General features: G+C 41.0%; 1 protein-coding gene across 2 annotated transcripts in view; it reads right to left on the bottom strand.

The window, feature by feature from the left end:
• LOC110525737 (adenosine kinase) overlaps positions 1 to 22,007 on the bottom strand; it is a 35,931-nt gene that overhangs the window by 12,146 nt on the left and 1,778 nt on the right. Inside the window, exons 1-2 of one of the 2 annotated variants that reach the window (XM_021606148.2) lie at positions 9,755 to 9,908; positions 8,193 to 8,267 (exon numbers count right to left, since the gene is read on the bottom strand). In XM_021606148.2, the coding sequence (XP_021461823.1) occupies positions 8,193 to 8,267; positions 9,755 to 9,768 (89 nt within the window). In that variant the 5' untranslated portion in view covers positions 9,769 to 9,908. Of the gene's footprint in view, positions 1 to 8,192; positions 8,268 to 9,754; positions 9,909 to 22,007 lie in introns of those variants that run through there. The other variant, XM_021606138.2, reaches the window with a different exon arrangement.

Consider the following 22,007-nt stretch of genomic DNA (forward strand, 5'->3'; position numbering starts at 1 on the left):
GCATTCTCTCAACCAGCTTCACCTGGAATACTTTTCCAACAGTCTTGAAGGAGTTTCCACATATGCTGAGCACCTGTTGGCTGCTTTTCCTTCACTCTGCGGTCCGACTCATCCCAAACCATCTCAATTGGGTTGAGGTCGGGGGATTGTGGAGGCAAGGTCATCTCATAAAGCACTCCATCACTCTCCTTCTTGGTCAAATAGCCCTTACACAGCCTGGAGGTGTGTTGGGTCATTGTCCTGTTGAAAGACAAATGACAGTCTCACTAAGCCCAAACCAGATGGGATATCGCTGCAGAATGCTTTGGTAGCCATGCTGGTTAAGTGTGCCTTGAATTCTAAATAAATTGCAGACAGTGTCACCAGCAAAACACCCCACACCATAACAACTCCTCCTCCATGCTTTACTGTGGGAAATACACATGAAGAGATCATCCGTTCACCCACACCACGTCTCACAAAGATTCAGTGTTGGGAACCAAAAATCTCCAATTTGGACTCCAGTCCAAAGGACAGATTTCCACCGGTCTAATGTCCATTGCTCATGTTTCTTGGCCCAAGCAAGTCTCTTCTTCTTATTGGTGTCCTTTAGTAGTGGTTTCTTTGCAGATATTCGACCATGAAGGCCTGATTCACACAGTCTCCTCTGAACAGTTGATGTTGAGATATGTCTGTTACTTGAACTCTGAAGCATTTATTTGGGCTGCAATTTCTGAGGTTGGTAACTCTAATGAACATATCCTCTGCAGCAGAGGTAACTCTGGGTCTTCCATTCCTGTGGCAGTCCTCGTGAGAGCCAGTTTCATCATAGCACTTGATGGATTTTGTGACTGCACTTGAAGAAACCTTCAAAGTCCTTGAAATGTTCCGTATTGACTGACCTTCATGTCTTAAAGTAATGATGGACTGTCGTTTCTCTTTGCTTATTCAAGCTTATTTTGCCTTAATATGAACTTGGTCTTTTGCCAAATCTTCTGTATACTACACCCCCCCCCCCCCCCCACATTAACATATTAACTTTTAAGGCACACCTGTTAATTGAAATGCATTCCAGGTGACTACCTCATGAAGCTGGTTGAGGGAATGCGTGTGCAAAGCTGTCATCAAGTCAAAGGATGGCTACTTTGAAGAATCTAAAATATTACTACATGATTCCATTAGTGTTATTTCATAGTTTTGATGTCTTCGCTATTATTTCACAATGTAGAAAATAGTACAAAATAAAGACAAACCCTTGAATGAGTAGGTGTTCTAAATTTTTGACCGATAGTGTACACGTGACATCTCTGAGCCCATGCCAGCCAAGACGCCACTGATAGGACAGGGGTACGGGAGGAGAGGGGGGATGAAGAGAGGGCGAGGAGTGGGGGAGAAATGAGGCCAGTGAAATAGTTTGGCCCTGGCCTTTTGGAATGATCGGACGGTCAGCCCTACGTGTCAGTACAGGACACTTCCTTCCACGCACGCTGTGGAGCACTGGGGCATGGTCTCAGTCAGGGTAGACTGGGTAAGTGGTAGCTAGCAACTGAGGCGGAGCAGGTAGCTTTCGTGAGCAAAAAGGGTTCTTGTTCCAAACTTCCAGTTCAAGTCAGTTTCTGTTTATTCAGTTTTACAATATAGCATTTCCAAAACTGCCCCCCCCAAAAAGGTTTGTGTAACATGTAGGCTTACTGTTTAGCATTATGTTAAACTAAGAAAATATACTTCAGAGAAGGGGCCACCTACTGCAGTTTGTGGCCTTGAGGATGGATCATCTGTTACCCTAACCTGCTCAGTGGCTGACAGTTGCGGCTTCCAGCCACTCAGGTAATTGTAAGATAGAAATGTGTGACTTCTTTGGAAGAGGTTATCTACCTGGTCAATTCATGTTAGCATCTCAAAACATTGAGATGAGGTGAATTTCTCTGTTTTATAGGTGGCGGAAGTAAAGAAAATAGGCATGTCTTGGTATTTTCATTGTTTGAATTATGGGAGGCTATCCATGAACAATTATGTTTGTTGAAAAAAGCAAAGGGAGAGCTGTATTTCAAACCTATTTTCAAATTGCTAGGTTAGCCTTTATGCTTAATTCGGGATGGTTATATATATATATATATATATATATATATATATATATATATATATATATATATATATATATATATATATATATATATATATAAAAAAGTTGTACTGACAAAGTACAAGCTGTTGAATAATAAATATTGTTTAAATCAATTGCCTGGTTATTACTGGGCTACATTCATTTCAAGTAGACCGTGTGATAGCTAGGCTTAAACGAATAATCCACTCAAACTATCTTGCAGTATGTTTAGCATGTCAGCAGTCAAGTTTTAAAGATATACAATTTTCAAGAAGCAAAGTTTCACTTGCCACATCATAATGAAAATTGTATCACCATGATGCAAAACGCAGTGAAAATTAAAATCCTATATCTTGAAAACTTGACTGCTGACATTCAAAACATTTTGGGACTGTATCAACAATGGGCCAATGAAAAAAAATACCAAAAGATAGTAGAAAACGGCCAAGATGGTCAATCTGACCATTTTCAATTTAGTAATTTGAATAACTTAATTTCAATAAAAACCTTTAACCTACCGGTCCCTGACCTTCCCTAAATATGGTGTATTTTACACTATAGGAGTACTTTGAGATAAATATCATAAAATACAATAACTTTAAGCATTTCATTCTCAAAAGAGCCATGACACGACCTTATGCATATATTGAACAGTAGAATAGCAGGGCCAAGACGAGTACCAATAGCAGCCAATGACACGTCTTCTGGATGTCAACTTCCTAACAGTCTAATAAATATATTAAATATATGCGATTGGAAATATAATAATTTGGTTGGGTTTCTAAAGGTCTTAGGTAACATTACAATCCGGAAACATTTATATTTGAAAGAACATAACTTTTCCTTATGTTACTGTAGGCTGGCTATATGTAAAAAAATAAACAGAATTTCAAGTGTCAAATACATTTTATTTGTAGAGTGCCTTTGTTACAACTATGAATCAAAAATATACGTTGGAACAGAGTAAAAGCTCATTTTTATAACGACAAAACAAATAAAAATAACCAAACCATGAAGCAAAATACGCATTCAATGAAGAAAATATCAGTAGCCTAAACATCAGTATAAGTGCCATGTGTGGGTGTGAAGTGAAAATCAGCACAAAAGTTATAATGGATTTATAATTAATTTAAGTGTCCATAAGACAGCGGTCAAACTAGTATATTAGTTATATAATAGTTATTGGACACATTTTTTGCTTCGCTCGCGCTTACAGTATGGTGTGCGTCTTCACGCAACAGCTGGATCTCATTTAGGGATAACAATCCCTTGTCCTAACAGTCGACACAAATCTTTGTCACTTTCACTTGCAACACTTCCCACAAACAAGTCACTTTCAGCTGAAACGGGTGTTGCGGGTTCTGTTCCGAGTGCATCTGCCCACCTGGCAGTTTCTCTTCCCCGGGAGCTGTATGCAATTTTGCTTGCGCAATGGCTCGCGTGGAATCTTTGCTGCTGCCTTGGCCCTCATATGTCTCTCACGTAGCCCGTGTGCCAGATAAAGTCTCTCCTGCTCATGGTTTTGTTAAATTACTGCTTGAACACCACGTGTGCGTTGTTAGCAGCCAAGTCAAGCAGGTTGTAGAACACAGCAACAAGCCAGCGGCGAGTTCCACCTTTCACCGAGTACAGCAGTGCCATCTGATCCAAAACATCCTAATAGAATCCTAATAGAATAGAATAAAAAAAAGGTGAGGATAATTTTCTCATAGGAAAAACAACAAGTGTGATACAGAAGAGCATAATGCATTGCATATGTTTATCTATATATGGCGATGTGTATTACGTAATAGTGACATACCTTTGTTCGTTGCAGTGTGCAATAGCCTCCGGTTTTCTCGTTGTGCCCCGATCAATGGCAACTGTCGACTGTCGGATGCATGGTGCTCAAGACTCAAATGTTATTTCTTGCCTTGGTAATGTGCGAGTGTTGGCTTGCAATTCCGAAGCACTGTTCGAATATTTATTTATTTAACCTTTATTTAACTAGGTTGTGGGAAACTGTTACTGTGCAGTTTACCCTTATACTAAGGGAGGGAGCTCCCATCTCCTTTGTTCATGGTGCCGACCAGGCTTGTTTGCCAATAACAGTGAAGAAATTGTCCATGGTGACATTTTGCCCCTTGCCAATGTAAGGTTCCACAAGCATCCACACCACATTATCCAACACTCGTTCACCTGCTGCCCGATATGGGTCTTTCCCAGATATGGAAAGCTGTTCAGCACTAAATCAGAAGGATAATCAGAGATGTCGTGATCCATTTCTTCCCCGCCATCCAAGTCGTTCTCATTCAAATCTTGTAGTAACGCTAATGCAGCATGTTCATCCATTCGTCTTGCTCTTCTTATTGTAAATTAAGCACGCGCTCACTGTGTAACCTACTCCAAATAGACCTAGAGTAAACTAATAAGACTGTTTGGATTTGGTGGACTGATAAAGGGTAAACTGTTTTGAGAGTATAATTAGAAAATATTAATACAATAGAATGGCCCACCCTGTTCTTCATTCACAATTAGTGATTACATAATTGTATTTATCTGTGCATGGCTGAGCCATGGAAATCTATGGCTACGCCATGCCCTACCACAGTCAACACATACTTTACAGTAAATATATAATGGAATATAACAGAAAAATTAAATCCCAAATAGCTGTTGCTGATTGTCACCTGTACTCACATGGGCATGGAGCCATGGTTATTCTAGGAAAAAGTTATGAATATTAATATTAACACCAGCCAAATGAGGGTAGATTTTGTATGAATGTATATTCCGCCAACCACGTTGGCAGGTGGTCACACAGAGCGTTTGGGAACAATAAAAAAAAATAATAATCCAAAGCCCAAGTTTAGAAAGAAGCAGGTCGAAATGACGAAATGTTGACGTGTTTCTTGGTCAGTTAAATCATTTTGTTCACATGATAGGTTGTTTTTCGAAGTTAGTTTGGAAATAGGCCTATAACAGTTAGGATCAGCTTGATCTCCCCCTTTAAATAAAGGGAACCAATGGGAACCTCCCCAAAGGAGAGAAAGGTTAAAAAGGTTGGAGATAGGCTTTGCGATGATAGGGGCAGCAACCTTTAAGAAGAAAGGGTCTAATCCATCTGAGGTCAAAGTCAGGTTTAAGGAACTCTTTTAGCATGGATCACTTCCAAAAACGTTTATTCATGAACAGCTAAACAGCTTACCACGGCTAAGAGTTGTATCCAGGCACTCTGCGTTGCGTTGTGCTTAAGAACAGCCCTTAGCCGTGGTATATTGACCATTTACCGCACCCCCTCAGGCCTTATTGCTTAAATACGCTGTATCACTCAGCATTTTGTTGCAGGGCAGGCACTTTCTTGATTATTGATGTTCAGTTGTAGAACTGTTTATTTGTTTTTATTATTGGATCTAAATGATTTATTTTGACATACAATGGTTAAAAGCTGCAATAAACAACTTTTTGGTTGATCTGACCAAATTTACATTGAAAAGTGTGTTATACAGTGCTTTTGAGAAGGTATTCACACCCCTTGACTTTTCTCCACATTTTGTTGCGTTACAGCCTGAACTTAAAATTGATTAAATAAAATGTTTTGTCACTGGAAGTGGAATGATGTTTCTCTACATTTTTCTCTAAAACTTAATAAAAAATGAAAAGCTGAAATGTCTTGAGTCAATAAGTATTCAACCCCTTTGTTATGCAAGCCTAAATATGTTCAGGAGTCACATAAGTTGCATGGACTCACTGTGTGCAATAAGTGTTTAACATTTTTTTAATGACTGCCTCATCACTGTAACCCACACATACAGACCATTTTAAGGTACTTCAGTTGAGCAGTGAATTTCAAACACAGATTCAACCACAAACCACAAAGAACAGGGAGGTTTTCCAATTCCTCACAAATAAGGGAACCTAATAAGGGAACCTATTGGTAGATGGTAAAAATAGAAAAAGCAGACATTGAATATCCCTTTGAGCATGGTGAAGTTATTAATTACACTTTGGATGGTGTATCATTACACCCAGTCACTACAAAGATACAGGTGTCCTTCCTAACTCAGTTGCCAGAGAGGAAGGAAACTGCTCAGGGATTTCACCATGAGGCCAATGGTGACTTTAAAACAGTTACAGAGTTTAATGGCTGTGATGGGAGAACACTGAGGATGAATCAACAACATTGTAGTTACTCCACAATAACCTAATTGACAGGGTGAAAAGAAGGAAGCCTGCACAGAATAAAAATACTACAAAACATTCATCCTGGTGCAAAAAGTAACTAGTGGCTTTCCCCCCCACTTTTTGTCCTATAGACAAGGAGTTGTATTGCATTTGCCCCAAACACATTACTGAGTACCACTCTCCATATTTTCAAAGATAGTGGTGGATGCATCATGTTATAGGTATGCTTGTAATCGTTAAGGGCTGCAGAGTTTTTGTAGAATAAAAAAAGAAACGGAATAGAGCTAAGCACAGGAAAGATCCTAGAGGAAAACCTGGTTCAGTCTGCTTTCTACCAGACACTGGGAGATGAATTCACCATTCAGCGGGACAATAACCTAAAAAACAAGACCAAATCTACACTGGAGTTGCTTACCAAGAAGACAGTGAATGTTCCAGAGTGGCTGAGTTAGTTTTTTAAATTGTATTTTTATTTTATTTAACTAGTCAGTTAAGAACACATTTTTTATTGACAATGACGGCCAACCCAGGCCAAACCTGGACGACGCTGGGCCAATTGTGCGCCGCCCTATGGGACTCCCAATCACAGCCGGATGTGATACTGACTGGATTCGAACCAGGGACTGAAGTGACACCTCTTGCACTGAGAGAGTGCCTTAGACCGTTGCGCCACTCGGGAGCTTTAACTTAAGGCTGCTTGAAAATCTATGGAAAGACTTAAACAGTTCTCTATCAATGATCAACAACCAATTTCAACCAAGCTCAGCGTTCAACACCATAGTGCCCTCAAAGCTCATCAATAAGTTAAGGACCCTGGGACTAAACACCTCCCTCTGCAACTGGATCCTGGACTTCCTGACGGGCCGCCCACAGGTGGTAACAACACATCCGCCACACTGATCCTCAACACAGGGGCCCATCAGGGATGCGTGCGCAGTCCCTTCCTGTACTCCATGTTCACTTATGACTGCATGGCCAGGCACGACTCCAACACCATCATTAAAATTTGCAGATGACACAACAACAGGCCTGATCACCGAAAACGACGAGACAACCTATAGGGAGGTCAGAGACCTGGCCGTGTGGTGCCAGGACAACAACCTCTCCCTCAACGTGATCAAGAAAAAAGGAGATGATTGTGGACTACAGGAAAAAGAGGGCCGAGCATTGACGGGGCTGCAGTGGAGCAGGTTGAGAGCTTCAAGTTCCTTGGTGTCCACATCACCAACAAACTAACATGGTCCAAGCACACCAAGACAGTCGTGAAGATGGCACGACAAAACCTATTCCTCCTCAGGAGACTGAGAAGATTTGGCATGGTCCTCAGATCCTCAAAAGGTTCTACAGCTGCACCATCAAGAGCATTCTGACTAGTTACATCACTGCCTGGTACGGCAACTGCTCGGCCCCCGACCGCAAGTCACTACAGAGGGTAGGGCGAACGACCCAGTATATCACTGGGGCCAAGCTTTCTGACATCCAGGACCTCTATACCACGCAGTGTCAGAGGAAGGCCCTAAAAATTGTTAAAGACTCCAGCCACCCTAGTAAGACTGTTATCTCTGCTACCGCAACGCAAGCGGTACTGGAGCGCCAAGTCTAGGTCCAAGATGCTTCTAAACTGCTTCTACCCCCAAGCCATAAGACTCCTGAACATCTAGTCAAATGGCTACCCAAACTATTTGCAATGCCCCCTCCCCCCCTCTTCACACCACTGCAGGTCTCTTTTGTCATCTATGTGTAGTCACTGTAATAACTCTACCTACATGTACATACTACCTCAACTAACTGTGCGCTTGTGTAGTGCACATCAGAGTTTAGATGGTGTTCACACCTGTTCAAACAAACCAAACATAGGGGGTAAACGCACCAGAGTAAAAAACAAAACAAAAATCCTAACCAACTAGGTGTGAAAGCCACCTATGCCCCTTCCCCAGTGACTCACTTCTCCAGGAAGTCCTTGTCCACGACGGCTGAGATGTCCAGCAGGGGGTTCCCCATCCCGAACAGAGAATTAGGGCTGTAAAACACACACAATTATTATCAGTCACAACATTAGTTTTGTGTTGTTACAAACCATAAGATAATGTCATATGCATATGGTGGAATAACATAGTCTATGCGTCCCATTGACCGTCCATAAGTGTACCATTCACGCAACGGCAGAATTATAGGTAGGCCTAAACCGTCTCACGTCAATAGGTGAGAATATGGACTGTGAACACAGATGGTGTTAACACAGATGTGATAGAAGCCCTATATTCATTCATGCATGCATCATCACATGACATATTTCACAAAAAGGCACAATCAGGAGGATAGCAGTGTCTTCCAGGGATGAGTTGAACACAAAGCTTTATTTTGTAACAGTTGTAGAGTCTTGTGACGAGCGTTATCCCAAACATGTTTCTAAACCAACATCTATCCTTACCCACCTCTCCTCCCCCTCTGAGACCCAATAGTAAAACAGAAGACTGAACAAACAAACCTGCCTGCCTGCGTTTGTGTGTGGGAGTGTGTCAGGGAGTTTTAGCTACGGGTCAAAAGACTGACACCACCGAGGGACACAGTGCCAGAGTGATAAGCATATTAAATCAGGCTTCAGTTCACACACACACACACCTTAGGTATAATATTCAACCTTAAGAAAAATAAAAGAGGACAGGCTGTGCAGGGTCAGGGTGAATGAACCTTGTTGAACTCTCGCTCGCTACTGTACATCTGGGGTGTATTCATTAGTGCACACTGCACACCGTAGCAAAACGAAAATAAGTGTTTATTGATGGACAAGTTCAGGTTATTCCCTCCCCGTTTCAGTCGTTTGCTTTCTGCACAGCCTTGTAGAAGTGTGAAAATGTATCAGGTAACAATAACATAAATTCCTGCGCCTAAGCCTGCTACCTTATCCTCCAACGGAGTCATTTCTTTATAAATGTCCTTTCATCTACTGTACTTAATTGTTTTACATACATGTTTATAAATGATATAATGTATAATAACTGATACTAATATATACACTATAGAGGATTAAATGTATTATGACGCCAAAGGAAATATGTACCATGTTTGATTATGGTTGTTTTTTAGTGTCTCAAAACTCTGAGTGGTCCACAATGTAGTTTAAAAAAAAATCTGTATTTTGTATTCTCAAATTGTATCAGTGTGCAGTGACACTTTAATAAAATGTAGCTTATATAGTCTTCATTAATACACTATGTTAATAGGCCTATAGGGAGTTGGCCCGTTCTTAATAAAATAATCATCAGTGTTTCATTGACACCCCACCCTTAATACACATAGGTTCCTACTGAACAAGCTCTCCATCTGCTCGTTTAAGATTACAGAGTGGTGAGCCAATTTCCCTACCAGCAGACCAGCTACACCATCATTTCAGCATCCTACCATCCACTGTATAGATAGACCCAACACCTCAGCATTGAACCATGTACTTTACAGACTATATAACACAATGCACATCAGGTCCTCTCCTTAGTCTAGTGTCCTTACCGTGCTGCTGGCATGGTGTGCGTCTTTTTGTCTCAGTAACAGTTTCACTCTGTGTAACAGACCTGTTGGCCGCCTCAGACAAACCAGCCAAAAAGGACTCTCCGTCCCAAACCTCGGGTTTAAAATCTCCCTTGATGAATCGCTTGAATCGATTTTTTTTCTGAAAGCCTGAACCCTCCTTTCGACCTGGTCTGATAGGCTACGCGAGAAGAGGGCGTGACAAAGTACTGCTGTCTGGATCTGTGATTGGTAAGCTTCACTATTTTGTCTCCCGGGCGTTCATTATTAGAGCGTAATGTGTGTGACAAAATGTGCAGAGATCATATTCAGACACTTTCGCGATAGAAACACACCAAGTATCAGAATAGCTAACTAAATTAGAGGGAGATGTACAAGTCTTTAGAAAATTGCGCATAATAATGATGCAATGATTCAATTGTGAACACGCGGGAGGCATGCTTACATGTACTAAATAACGTTTAAGTCGTTATTAGAGCAACTCAGAAAACACATTCTGTAAATTATAATTAGCTGACGTTAGCGAGCCTAGACGACGAGCTAGCGGAGTGGGTAGTTCCCTGTGACACGAGTGACATTGAAATTATGCAGAGGAAAGCGCTACTCTGCCTCAGACTAAACATTAGTTTCGTCGGTGCTTCAAGGACTTTTGAGGACTGAGCCCCTACCCCTGACCTACTATGAACGCAGAGAACTTCACACGCTAACTACACCGGCCACGCGCGTGCGCATGTTGATTTTGTCCATCCACACCAACTACATAAATTTGGGGACAGGTAGAAACATTCATGGACATTTAGCAGTAGTGTAAAGTACTTTAGTCGTTATTTTGGATGGGTTTCATATTTTTTTTACTATTATACATACCTTAAGAAAATATAATACTTTTTACTCCATACATTTTCCCATTCCATCTTGTGAATTGAAATAATGAGAAATGAAATTGATTTTGGTTGCATACACCACTGGTTATTTTACTAAGATTTCTGAAGTCAAGCTGCTACTGCTACTGCTACTGCTACTACATTGACTAGCTAGGTTCATAATGTAAACAAATGCAACTTGTGCAATTAGAGGATAATTTAGTACAACCACTCACAACAATTTAATGAGTACTTGCAGAAAACTGGACCAAATCTACTGTACTTACACATAGATTAATTTAGTACAGTACAGTAGGGGAAAATATAATAAAGATGCTCTTCCCCTCTGCTCCTCTCCCAAAACAACACACTCTGTGTAGCAGGTAGAACTTCAAGCAACAGCTTACATGCTGACCAAACCGCAATCACGTGCAAGTTGATTTTGTTCACCCACACCAGGCCTATTATGCCTATTTGTTATCCCATGACATATATAGTAAAAGTTTGGACAGACCTACTCATTCAAGGGTTTTTCTTTAGTTTTTACTATTGTCTACATTGTAGTGAAGACATCAAAAATATGAAATAACACATTTGGAATAATGGTAGTAACCCCCAAAAAAGTGTTAAACAAATCAAAATATTTTATATTTGAGATTCTTCAAAGTAGCAACCCTTTTCCTTGATGACAGCTTTGAAATCCTGGCATTCTCTCAACCAGGTTCATGAGGTAGTCAGTCACCTGGAATGCATTTCAATTTACAGGTGTACCTTGTTAATTTGTGGAATTTATTTCCTTCTTAATGTGTTTGAACCAATCAGTTGATCAGTTGTGTTGTGACAAGGTAGGGTTGGTTTTCAGAAGATAGCCCTATTTGGTAAAAGACCAAGTACAAATTATGGCAAGAACAGCTCAAATAAGCAAAGAGAAACAAATCCATCATTACTTTAAGACATGGCGGTCAGTCAATGCGGAAAATTTCAAGAACTTTGAAGATTTCTTCAAGTGCAGTCGCAAAAACCATCAAGTGCTATGATGAAACTGGCTCTCATGAGGATCGCCATAGGAAAGGAAAACCCAGAGTTACCTCTGCTGCAGGGATAAGTTCATTAGAGTTACCACCCTCAGATATTGCAGCCAAAATAAATGCTTCACAGAGTTCAAGTAATAGACATATCTCAACATCAACTGTTCAGAGGAGACGGTGTGAATCAGCCCTTCATGGTCAAATTGCTGCAAAGAAACCACTACTAAAGGACACCAAGAAGAAGAGACTTGCTTGGGCCAAGAAACACAAGCAATGGAAATTAGACCGGTGGAAATCTGTCCTTTGGTCTGATGAGCCCGTTTGGAACCGTAGATGAACAGATGATCTCTGCATGTGTGGTTCCCACAGTGAAGCATGTAGGTGGTGGTGTGATGGTGCTTTGCTGGCAACACTGTCTGTGATTCATTTAGAATTCAAGGCACACTTAACCAGCATGGCTACCACAGCAATACGCCATCCCATCTGGTTTGGACTTAGTGGGACTATCATTTGTTTTTCAACAGGACAATGACCCTACACACCTCCAGACTGTGTAAAGGCTATTTGACACAATCCCCCGACCTCAACCCAATTGAGATGTTTTGGGATGAGTTGGACCGCAGAGTGAAGGAAAAGCAGCCAACAAGTGCTCAGCATATGTGGGAACTCCTTCAAGACTGTTGGAAAAGCATTCCAGGTGAAGCTGGTTAAGAGAATGCCAAGAGTGTGCAGAGCTGTTATCAAGGCAAAGGGTGGCTACTTTGAAGAATCTAAAATATATTTAGATTTTTTTATACTTTTTTGGTTACTAAATAATTCCATATATGTTATTTCATAGATGTCTTCACTATTATTCTACAAATGTAGAAAATAGTAAAAGAAAAACCCTTGAATGTGTAGGTGTCCACACTTGACTGGTACTGTATGTGTTTGCTGGGTTCAGTGAAATGCCTCCCTTTTTATGCTAGACTTGCGCTTGTCGCACAGATCTTCGGCTGGAGAGATCAAGAGCTCAACTCCCCAAGAATTGTGTTTAGCATGGACCGTAACTATGTGGTTTGAAATGAAAGATATGCTTTTGGTTAACAATAAATGTAACAAATTAACTAATAGTCATCGTAGGCTGTACGTTATAACAATTGTCTGAAGGGGTCTGAAGGGGCTCCACTCACCCACAAATTATCTTTGCTTTGGCTGGAGAGCACAGCTCCCGAATAAGCGGATACTTCAATAAAAAAGAAAGCCAAAGAAATGTGAAGTATAGCGGAGTCGGGTACACAAGTTGGCACGTCTGAATTGTTATTTGAGTGCATTATCATTGAATCGCGTTTCCATTCTTTACCGCCTGCGTAATAAAAGTGTGCCCATAAAAGCATGAGCACAAAGGAAGCGATAGTGTGAGTATTGGTGATGTGGGACACTTTCTGAAAATTTGCTTTCCGGTACACCTAAGAGAATCATCCCTTTGTTTTAACCCCCAACATGATACCATTCTAAATAGCTCAAGAACTTTCCTACACAAAATACAAAATTAAGAAATATTAAAAACACACAGGATGGATGGCTCTTCAAACCCAAATTGTCCCGAGACCACATTTTTTCAGTTAATACTGGCATATTGGGCCACCTTGATCGGCAAAGTGGGACACATAATTCTTTATTGTAAAGACGGATAAATTAGAGCCTATAAAAGCAATTTCTATATTTTTATGATAAACTTCAATTATTCATACAAATTAAATCTATTATAACATTCTTTAGTTATTTTTGTGGAACATTAATAACTATAATTTATTATTATCATCACATAAATTATGTAATTGAATAGCCTATAAATAAAATACATCTAAAATAAATCTAGGCCTATCAGCTCAACATTCTCAACACTAAACTCTAGTGGATATTTTGTAGAATGAAACCAGAAAGACCTTACCCCTCAAATACAGCAAAATAAAACATGTTGGTGAGGTAATATCTTTAAGTAAAATGTAGCTCTACATCCCTGTTAGCGAGCATTTCTACTTTGTCAAGATAATACATCCACCTGACAGGTGTGGCATATCAAGAAGCTGATTAAACAGCATGATCATTACACAGATGCACCATGTGCTGGGGACAATAAAAGGCCACTCTAAAAATGTGCAGTTTTGTCACACAACACAATGCCACAGATGTCTCAAGTTGATTGAGCGTGCAATTGGCATGCTAAATGCAGAAATGTCCACCAGAGCTGTTGCCAGAGAATTGAATGTTCATTTCTCTACCATAAGCCGCTTCCAACATCGTTTTAGAGAATTTAGCAGTATGTCCAACCGGCCTCACAACCGCAGACCACATGTAACTACGCCAGCCCAGCCCATCCTGCTTCTTCACCTGGGGATCGTATGAGACCAGCCCTCCGGACAGCAGATGAAACTGTGGGTTAGCACACCCGAAGAATTTCTGCAAACTGTCAGAAACCGTTTCAGGGAAGCTCATCTGCGTGCTCGTCTTCCTCACCAGGGTCTTGAACTGACTGCAGTTCGGCGTCGTAACCGACTTCAGTGGGCAAGTGCTCACCTTCGATGGCCACTGGCATGTTGGATAACTGTGCTCTTCACGACTGATTCCCGGTTTATACTGTACCGGGCAGGCCTCCCGAGTGGCGAAGTGGTCTAAGGGACTGCATCGCAGTCCTAGCTGTGCCACTAGAGATTCTGGGTTCGAGTCCAGGCTCTGTCGCAGCCGGCCGTGACCTGGAAGACCCATGGGGCAGCGCACAATTGGCCCAGTGTCGTCCGGGTTAGGGGAGGGTACCACAAAATTGGGGAGAAGGAGTTACATTTTTTATTTTTTTATAAAACTATGGCAGGGTGTGTATGTCAACAGCGTGCCCCATGGTAGTTAGTGGAGGGGTTATGGTATGGGACAGGCATAAGCTACGGGCAACGAACACAATTGCATTTTATCGAAGGCAATTTGAATGCACAGAGATACTGTGATGAGATCCTAAGGCTCATTGTCGTGCCATTTATCAGTTCATATTTCAGGATGATAATGCACAGCCCCAAACAATTCCTGGAAGCTGAAAACATCCCAGTTCTTCCATGGCCTGCATACTCACCAGACATGTCACCCATTGATCATGTTTGGGATGCTCTGGATTGAAGTGAACAACAGCGTGTTCCAGTTCCCGCAAATATCCAGCAACTTCACGCAGCTTTGTGAGTGTGACAACATTCCACAGGCCACAATCAACAGCCTGATCAACTCTATGCAAAGGAGATGTGTTGCACTGCATTACGAAAATGGTGGTCAGACCAAAAATACTGACTGGTTTTCTGATCAGCCCCAACTTTTTTTTTTTGCATATCTGTGTTCCCAGTCATATGAAATCCATAGATCACAGCCTAATGAATTTATTTCAATTGACTGATTTCCTTATGTGAACTGGAACTCAGTAAAATCTTTGAAATTGTTGCATGTTGTGTCAATATTTTTGTTCAGTGCATTTAGAATATGGATTTCTGTTACAAAAACATGTACACTATTTCACAGTGGCGGTGGTGGGTAAAATAATTGGAGAAGCAAATCCAGTTAAAAGGCTCACCACTTGGATCCGGTCTTTTGTAGCAAAATTTGAAATGGTGTATTTTATATTTGATGAAAGTAGAGACGCAGAGCTACCAAACAGTACACTGCATTTGAGGAACAATGGCAAAGTAATTATGCTTTGAAAGTTGATAACTTGTAAACTCACTTTAGACAAAATCCCTTTTGAATGTTTTGGTATCTAGTGAAGAGCTCTTCTTTGTCTACACCCATTAAGCATCAATCACACCCTCTTAAGCTTAAACCCCACAAATCTTGTTTCGCTGTCAGAGCGTTCAGAGCACACACACTTGACGCTCTGGCCAATGATTTGTTTACCTCTGGATAATATGAAAACAGCCTAACCAGCTCTGCTGGCAACAATTTCATGACGCTTTTTTGCCGACGTTTACTAACACCGGCCATATTCAACTGGTGTTGTACACTTTAGCTTAAGACATGTAGGTAGCTAGCTAGGTAAATAATGAACCTAGCTAGGTAAACAACGTGTAAGATCACACGTCACATAAAGTTAGCTAACGAGCCAGCCAGCTAACGTTAGCTAATTAAACAACAATGAACATAGTGCCAAATCATGTCGTTACTACCATGCATGAATCTGTTAGCTAACATTAGGCTCTAACTAGGAAAACAAACAGCTCTGGGATACGAATAATAACGTCAGCTAGGGAGCCAGCCAGCTAACATTAGCTAGCTAACAGTACACTTCAGCTTAAGACACTTACCTAGCTAGGTAAACAATTAACCTAGCTAGATAAACGTATAAAATCACACGTCACGTACCGTTAGCTAACGAGCTAGCCATGTAACGTTAGTTAGTAAAACAACAATGAACATAGTGCCAAATCATATCGTTACTACCCTGCATGATTCTGCTGGGAGCTAACCAACAAAAAAATTTTCTTCCCCAAAAACATCTGTTTCCGTAGCTATAGTTAGCTAGCTAACTATATAGCTTGGTGTTACCTAAATTAACCCTAATTTATAAGACAATTCTTATTTGATTAACGGTGGTCGGACCCATCCATGTGAAGCTAGCCACAATAAGGATTAGCCACAATAGTGGACTTTGCGTTTAGCCTTCAAAATAAAAGTATGTCATTGACAGTGATGCAAATTAATATAAATGGTGGAATTATGGCACAATTGAATAGATCATGCTGAACAAGGTTGGAGTGTTGTTATATAAAATCAACAAAATAACAATTTGTTAATTTGACAAAAATCTGTTGAAATCATACTGGATCTATTATACTTTAGAATTGCATGTTTTGGAGTCTGATAACTGAGGAGGACGTTGGTAGACTAATACCCCATTTCCTTGATCCCCAATCCTTAGGTAAAGCTGTTCAGTGCAATATGAATGTCAACACACACAATAGGCTGACTGGAGAGGTTATTTCACACAGCCACAGTCCCACGATGAGAGCTACAACGCTAATATTGGCATAAACTCTTCACAGTTGTGTTCTGTGTGTGTCACCGAGTAGACGGATACCCCATTTCATTGCTTCACATTCCAACCTTGTTTAACATTATCTAGTCTAAATATGACATGATTCCACCAATTGCAACCTTCTGCATCACTTTCAAATAAGTACTTTTATTTTGAAGGCAAACAGAAAATTCCACTATTGGGCCTAATCCTTATTGTGGCTAGCTTCACAACACAAGCCGGTCCGGTTGAACCTCACTAGCCAGGTGAAGCTAGCTGGCTGCTTATAACATTAGCTTTGAGTAACAGGGTTAAGTAGCTGGCAAGCTGAAGTTAAATTTCAATAGGTGAACAACAAGTGGCTACCTAGCTAATACTTACAAGGATTCCTAAATCATTGCTAAGAATAATGAAAATGACTGCAGTTTCTACTGGTCATTGTTTTCAGGCTGGTTGTATTGCTGCTAGCTAGGTGCCAAGCTAAAGCTAGCTAGCTACCCCAGAAGTTGCAGTCGAACAAATGCTGCTTTATTACCAACGCGTTCATGGCCGGTGTTTGTAGACTTTTTCGTACAGCTTTGACAGTGCTACTGATAGTAGTGGTGGCACTTGGCTTGCATGTGCAAATTCAGAGCACACAACATTCTATAATAGAACTGTGTTATTTGAAGTGTCAAATTAAAAGCTTATTTGACACGTCAAAGCGTTATTTGACTTGTACCTTTTTTGACACGCAAAGACCCAAACGACATGTCGTGAAGCTAATAGCAGTGGCGCTATTATTGTATAACTCCGATAGGGCAACATCTGAAAAATAGCGCACTTATAGTGTGTACCGGTGCTCGACCAGTCGGCGAAAGCCAACATCACCCACGACAATGAACGGTTGATTGTCAATGGCAATGAATTCCATTTACCTTGGCATTCATGGATTTCGCCATCTCGTTGAAATGCTCTTACGCTTTCAAATGACTGCTCGACTTCCACAGAGCAGACATTGTGGGCTAGGTTCGGAATGCTGTGTTGCACGTGTAGCGCAAAAGTTTGCGTGGCGTCATTACATCATGCAACTACGTTATATAGGTATGCACGTCAGCTTTGACATCGGTTTTCCACATTGGCATTAAACTAGACGATGTTGGCATTTTTAGCTAATATCGGCCGATTCCGATATGTTCACCGATATAACATGCATCCTTATTAGCTAGCTAACATTAGGCTCTTACTAGCAATAATGTCATACACATAACGTTAGCTACGGAGCTAGACAGCTAACTAACAGTACACTTTAGCTTGAAATGAAACCACTTTGTCAAAATCAGAAACACATAATATCTTACCCGTCTGTATACAACATCATGCATGATGGACGCGTCTCCCTGTCACAGATGCCATGCCACGGTTGCCCTTAGTTTGAAGATGCAAGACAGGTGTTTTCTAATTCCACTGATTTCTCAACTCGATCGTCCAGAAAGTGGAAAGCAACACTTATGCACCTCCACCACACATTTGTTTTCAAAGACGCGTTTGACAGGATTACCAACACAGACTTACCAGCTCAAATAGACAGAAGCCTTCTAAACTCAGCAATAAAACAAAAGGCCCATTTTCAGGACCCTGTCTTTCAAAGATAATATGTCAAAATCCAAATAACTTCACAGATCTTCAATGTAAAGGGTTTAAACACTGTTTCCCATGCTTGTTCACTGAACCATAAACATTTAATGAACATGCACCTGTGGAACGGTCATTAAGACACTAACAGCTTACAGACGGTAGGCAATTAAAGGTCACAGTTATGAAAACTTAGGACACTAAAGAGGCATTCTGACTCTGAAAAACACCAAAAGAAAGATGCCCAGGGTCCCAGCTCATCTGTGTGAACGTGCCTCAGGTATGCTGCAAGGAGGCATCCTCGCAGTGGCAGACCATGTGTAACACCTGCACAGGATCAGTACATCCTAACATCACACCTGCGGGACAGGTACAGGATGGCGGCAACAACAACTGCCCAAGTTACACCAGGAAAGCACAATCCCTCCATCAGTGCTCAGACTGTCCACAATAGGCTGAGAGAGGCTGGACTGAGGGCTTGTAGGCCTGATTTAAGGCAGGTCCTTACCAGACATCACCGGCAACCACATCGCCTATGGCACAAACCCACCGTCGCTGGACCAGACAGGACTGGCAAAAAGTGCTCTTCACTGACGAGTTGCGGTTGTCTCACCAGGGGTCATGGTCGGATTGCGTTTATCCTCGAAGGAATGAGCGTTACACCGAGGCCTGTACTCTGGAGCGGGATCGATTTGGAGGTGGAGGGTCCGTCATGGTCTGGGGCAGTGTGTAACAGCATCATCGGACTGAGCTTGTTGTCATTGTAGGCAATCTTCTACGCTGTGCGTTACAAGGAACAAGACATCCTCCTCCCTCATATGGTACACTTTCAGCATGACAATGCCACCAGTCATTCGTTCTGTGATTGCCTGCAAGACAGGAATGTCAATGTTCTGCCATGGCCAGAGAAGAGCCCGGATCTCAATCCCATTGAGAAAGTCTGGGACCTGTTGGATCGGAGGGTGAAGGCTAGGGCCATTCCCCCCCCAGAAATGTCTGGGAACTTGCAGGTGCCTTGGTGGAAGAGTGGGGTAACATCTCACAGCAAGAACTGGCAAATCTTGTGCAGTCCATGAGGAGATGCACTGCAGTACTTAACGCAGCTGCTGGCCACACCAGATACTGACTTACTTTTGATTTTGACTCCACCAACTTTGTTCAGGGAGACATTATTCAGTTTCTGTTAGTCACGTCTGTGGAACTTGTTCAGTTTATGTCTCAATTGTTGAATCTTGTTATGTTCATACAATTATTTACACATGTTAAGTTTGCTGAAAATAAATGCAGTTATTTTTTACTGAGTTTATATGGCAAACCAATTCGAACTCCTCTCTCGGCATGTCCAGTCCACTCATTATCTCAGCCAAACACGGCTCGTGGGAAGGTTGCCGTTTTTTTCTGTGGCTTAACTTAGCAAAAAAGAACTGCATTTATTTTCAGCAAACTTAACATGTGTAAATAATTGCATGAACATAACAAGATTCAACAATTGAGACAAACTGAACAAGCTCGTAATTTAACAATTTTATTTGTATTTATAGATGTCATACAAGTTTGTTATTAAGGCACATGAAAATTCACATTTTCCAGAAGGCATTTCTGCCCAAAAATGCATTTTGATTAAAAACAAACTTTAAAAATGTATTTTCTGTGAAGTCATGACCTGTGACATATGCCGTTTCCTGAAACGCGTCACATATTAGAAGCTATGTGTTGTGATAATTGCGTTGTTTGCTCTATAACCTGTTCATATGCCTTGCGACTGTGATATATAGGCCTAAGACCAAGACAATAAGACCATGGCAGGCAGAATAAATTCAACCACACCTTTTTTTTCATCACAAAACCGGAGAGCAACCTCTGTCCGGTGGTCCACAAAGCATACTGCGTGTAACAACCAGTTACATGACCTACAGCATGGTCAAGCAAGTTAATGTTCATAATTTTTGGACTACTAAACAACTATTGATTTAGAACCACAGTTACCTTAAGTCGCAAAGAAAACAGGAGCTGCCTCCACTATTCCAGCACCATTTCAACTTCAACATCATCAAATCATCTATGCTTAGTCTAATACAGTGACAACTAAAAGATAACAAAAACAATTTAGTCCCATCAATGTACACTAAATATGATGTGGCTGTCCACAGTTCTGATTTGTGTGTGTGTCTGCATTCATACAAGTAAAAAAAATCATGTTGACTCACCCTACTTGTAGAGAAACGCCAATTGCCATTCTCCTCTCTTTCATGATGACAAAACGATCGGACTATGCCATACATAGGCCTACACGCTTTTACCACAAGTCCAAATCCCCATCTCCGTCCATGGCTAATTTAGGAAAAGGACAATTTTAGCTAGCTTGCCAGCCACTGGAGGACAACAACGTATTTCTCTTGATGCGATAGGAGTGATGCCAAATACAAACTGGCTTCCCTTGACACTTTTTTTTGGTGCTCAGGACCATTCACAGTTGAGCTCACCCAGTTGAACTCAACGCTGATTGGCTATTATTTTATACAAAAACATTTATCAAGGGAGGCCAAATTCCATTTATCAAGGGAGGCTTGCTTCGATTGCATTCAATGCTATGGGTGGCAACAATATCATGCTGTTTCTCTCGTTCGGATGCTTTCTCTGGTGAGATACATTCAGCCTCTTGGGAATTGAAGGAAAATTATGAAAATACAAAGACGAAAGATAAATTATTTGCTGTTTTCTTGGTCCATTTTTTTGAGAAGCCTGGCTTCACTTGGCATCCATGAATACACAGCACTGGTATTTCATAGTCAACCAAAATATTTTGTCTGCATTAAAAAAAATGGCCTAGAGGAGTGTCCCAGTTTGACAGTAGGCGATTGGCATACTGGGACACTGTCAAAATGTCAATATTCTAAAAAGGTGTGAGTAGTACAGAAAGCATGAACAGTCATGACTTACAATTACATCCCATTACAAAATATGTTGTAATGAGACACTGAATATTCCTTAGTTTTTTTATAACCCTAACATTATTTACCTCAGAACCCGTCATTTTCCTTACCAGGCAGTGTTTCAAACTCATAAATGACACACCCTCATCCACTTACCCTCATCTTATGCCTGTGGGATAATCCCTGAAGCCATATTTGTTGTTGGTCCAAGTTATTAGCCAAGCAAGAGAAGTTTGCAACGTAAGCCCCTCAGCCTCGTTTTTATTGGAGTTTGTGAGTGTACAATTATGTTCACGTCGGGGCTGAAACGTCCTATAATTCAATTTGCGATGATTGTACATCCGCTAGAAAAGTCAGCCAAAACCTCAACATGGAGTCAACAAACAAGTGTAAGTAAAAACGAATGTAAATAAGTTCAAAATTGTGCTACTAATGCACAAACACTTCTAAAAAGTATTAAATTATGTTTTTGTTTGGTTAGCTTTTGGAAATTCTACAAAGAAAACATTGTCTTTCTTCAGAAGTTCCAGCTTGACAGGCTAACGTTAGTTAGCTAATTAATTTGCTAGCTGGCATACAGTAGACGTATATTAATAATTATATAGTTAATATAAGTAGACATGCAATTATAATTGACTGTAACGCATATAGAGCACCACAAGCTACCGGTGGCTGAAAACACAATCGTCGCTGGACGAACGAGTGACGAATTTCCGGGCAAGGGCAGTCCATTTAAAATGTATTCCTTCCTCCCTCACCCCTTGCTCTGCA

This window comes from Oncorhynchus mykiss, chromosome 1, assembly GCF_013265735.2.
Source record: "Oncorhynchus mykiss isolate Arlee chromosome 1, USDA_OmykA_1.1, whole genome shotgun sequence".
NCBI lineage: Eukaryota > Metazoa > Chordata > Actinopteri > Salmoniformes > Salmonidae > Oncorhynchus > Oncorhynchus mykiss.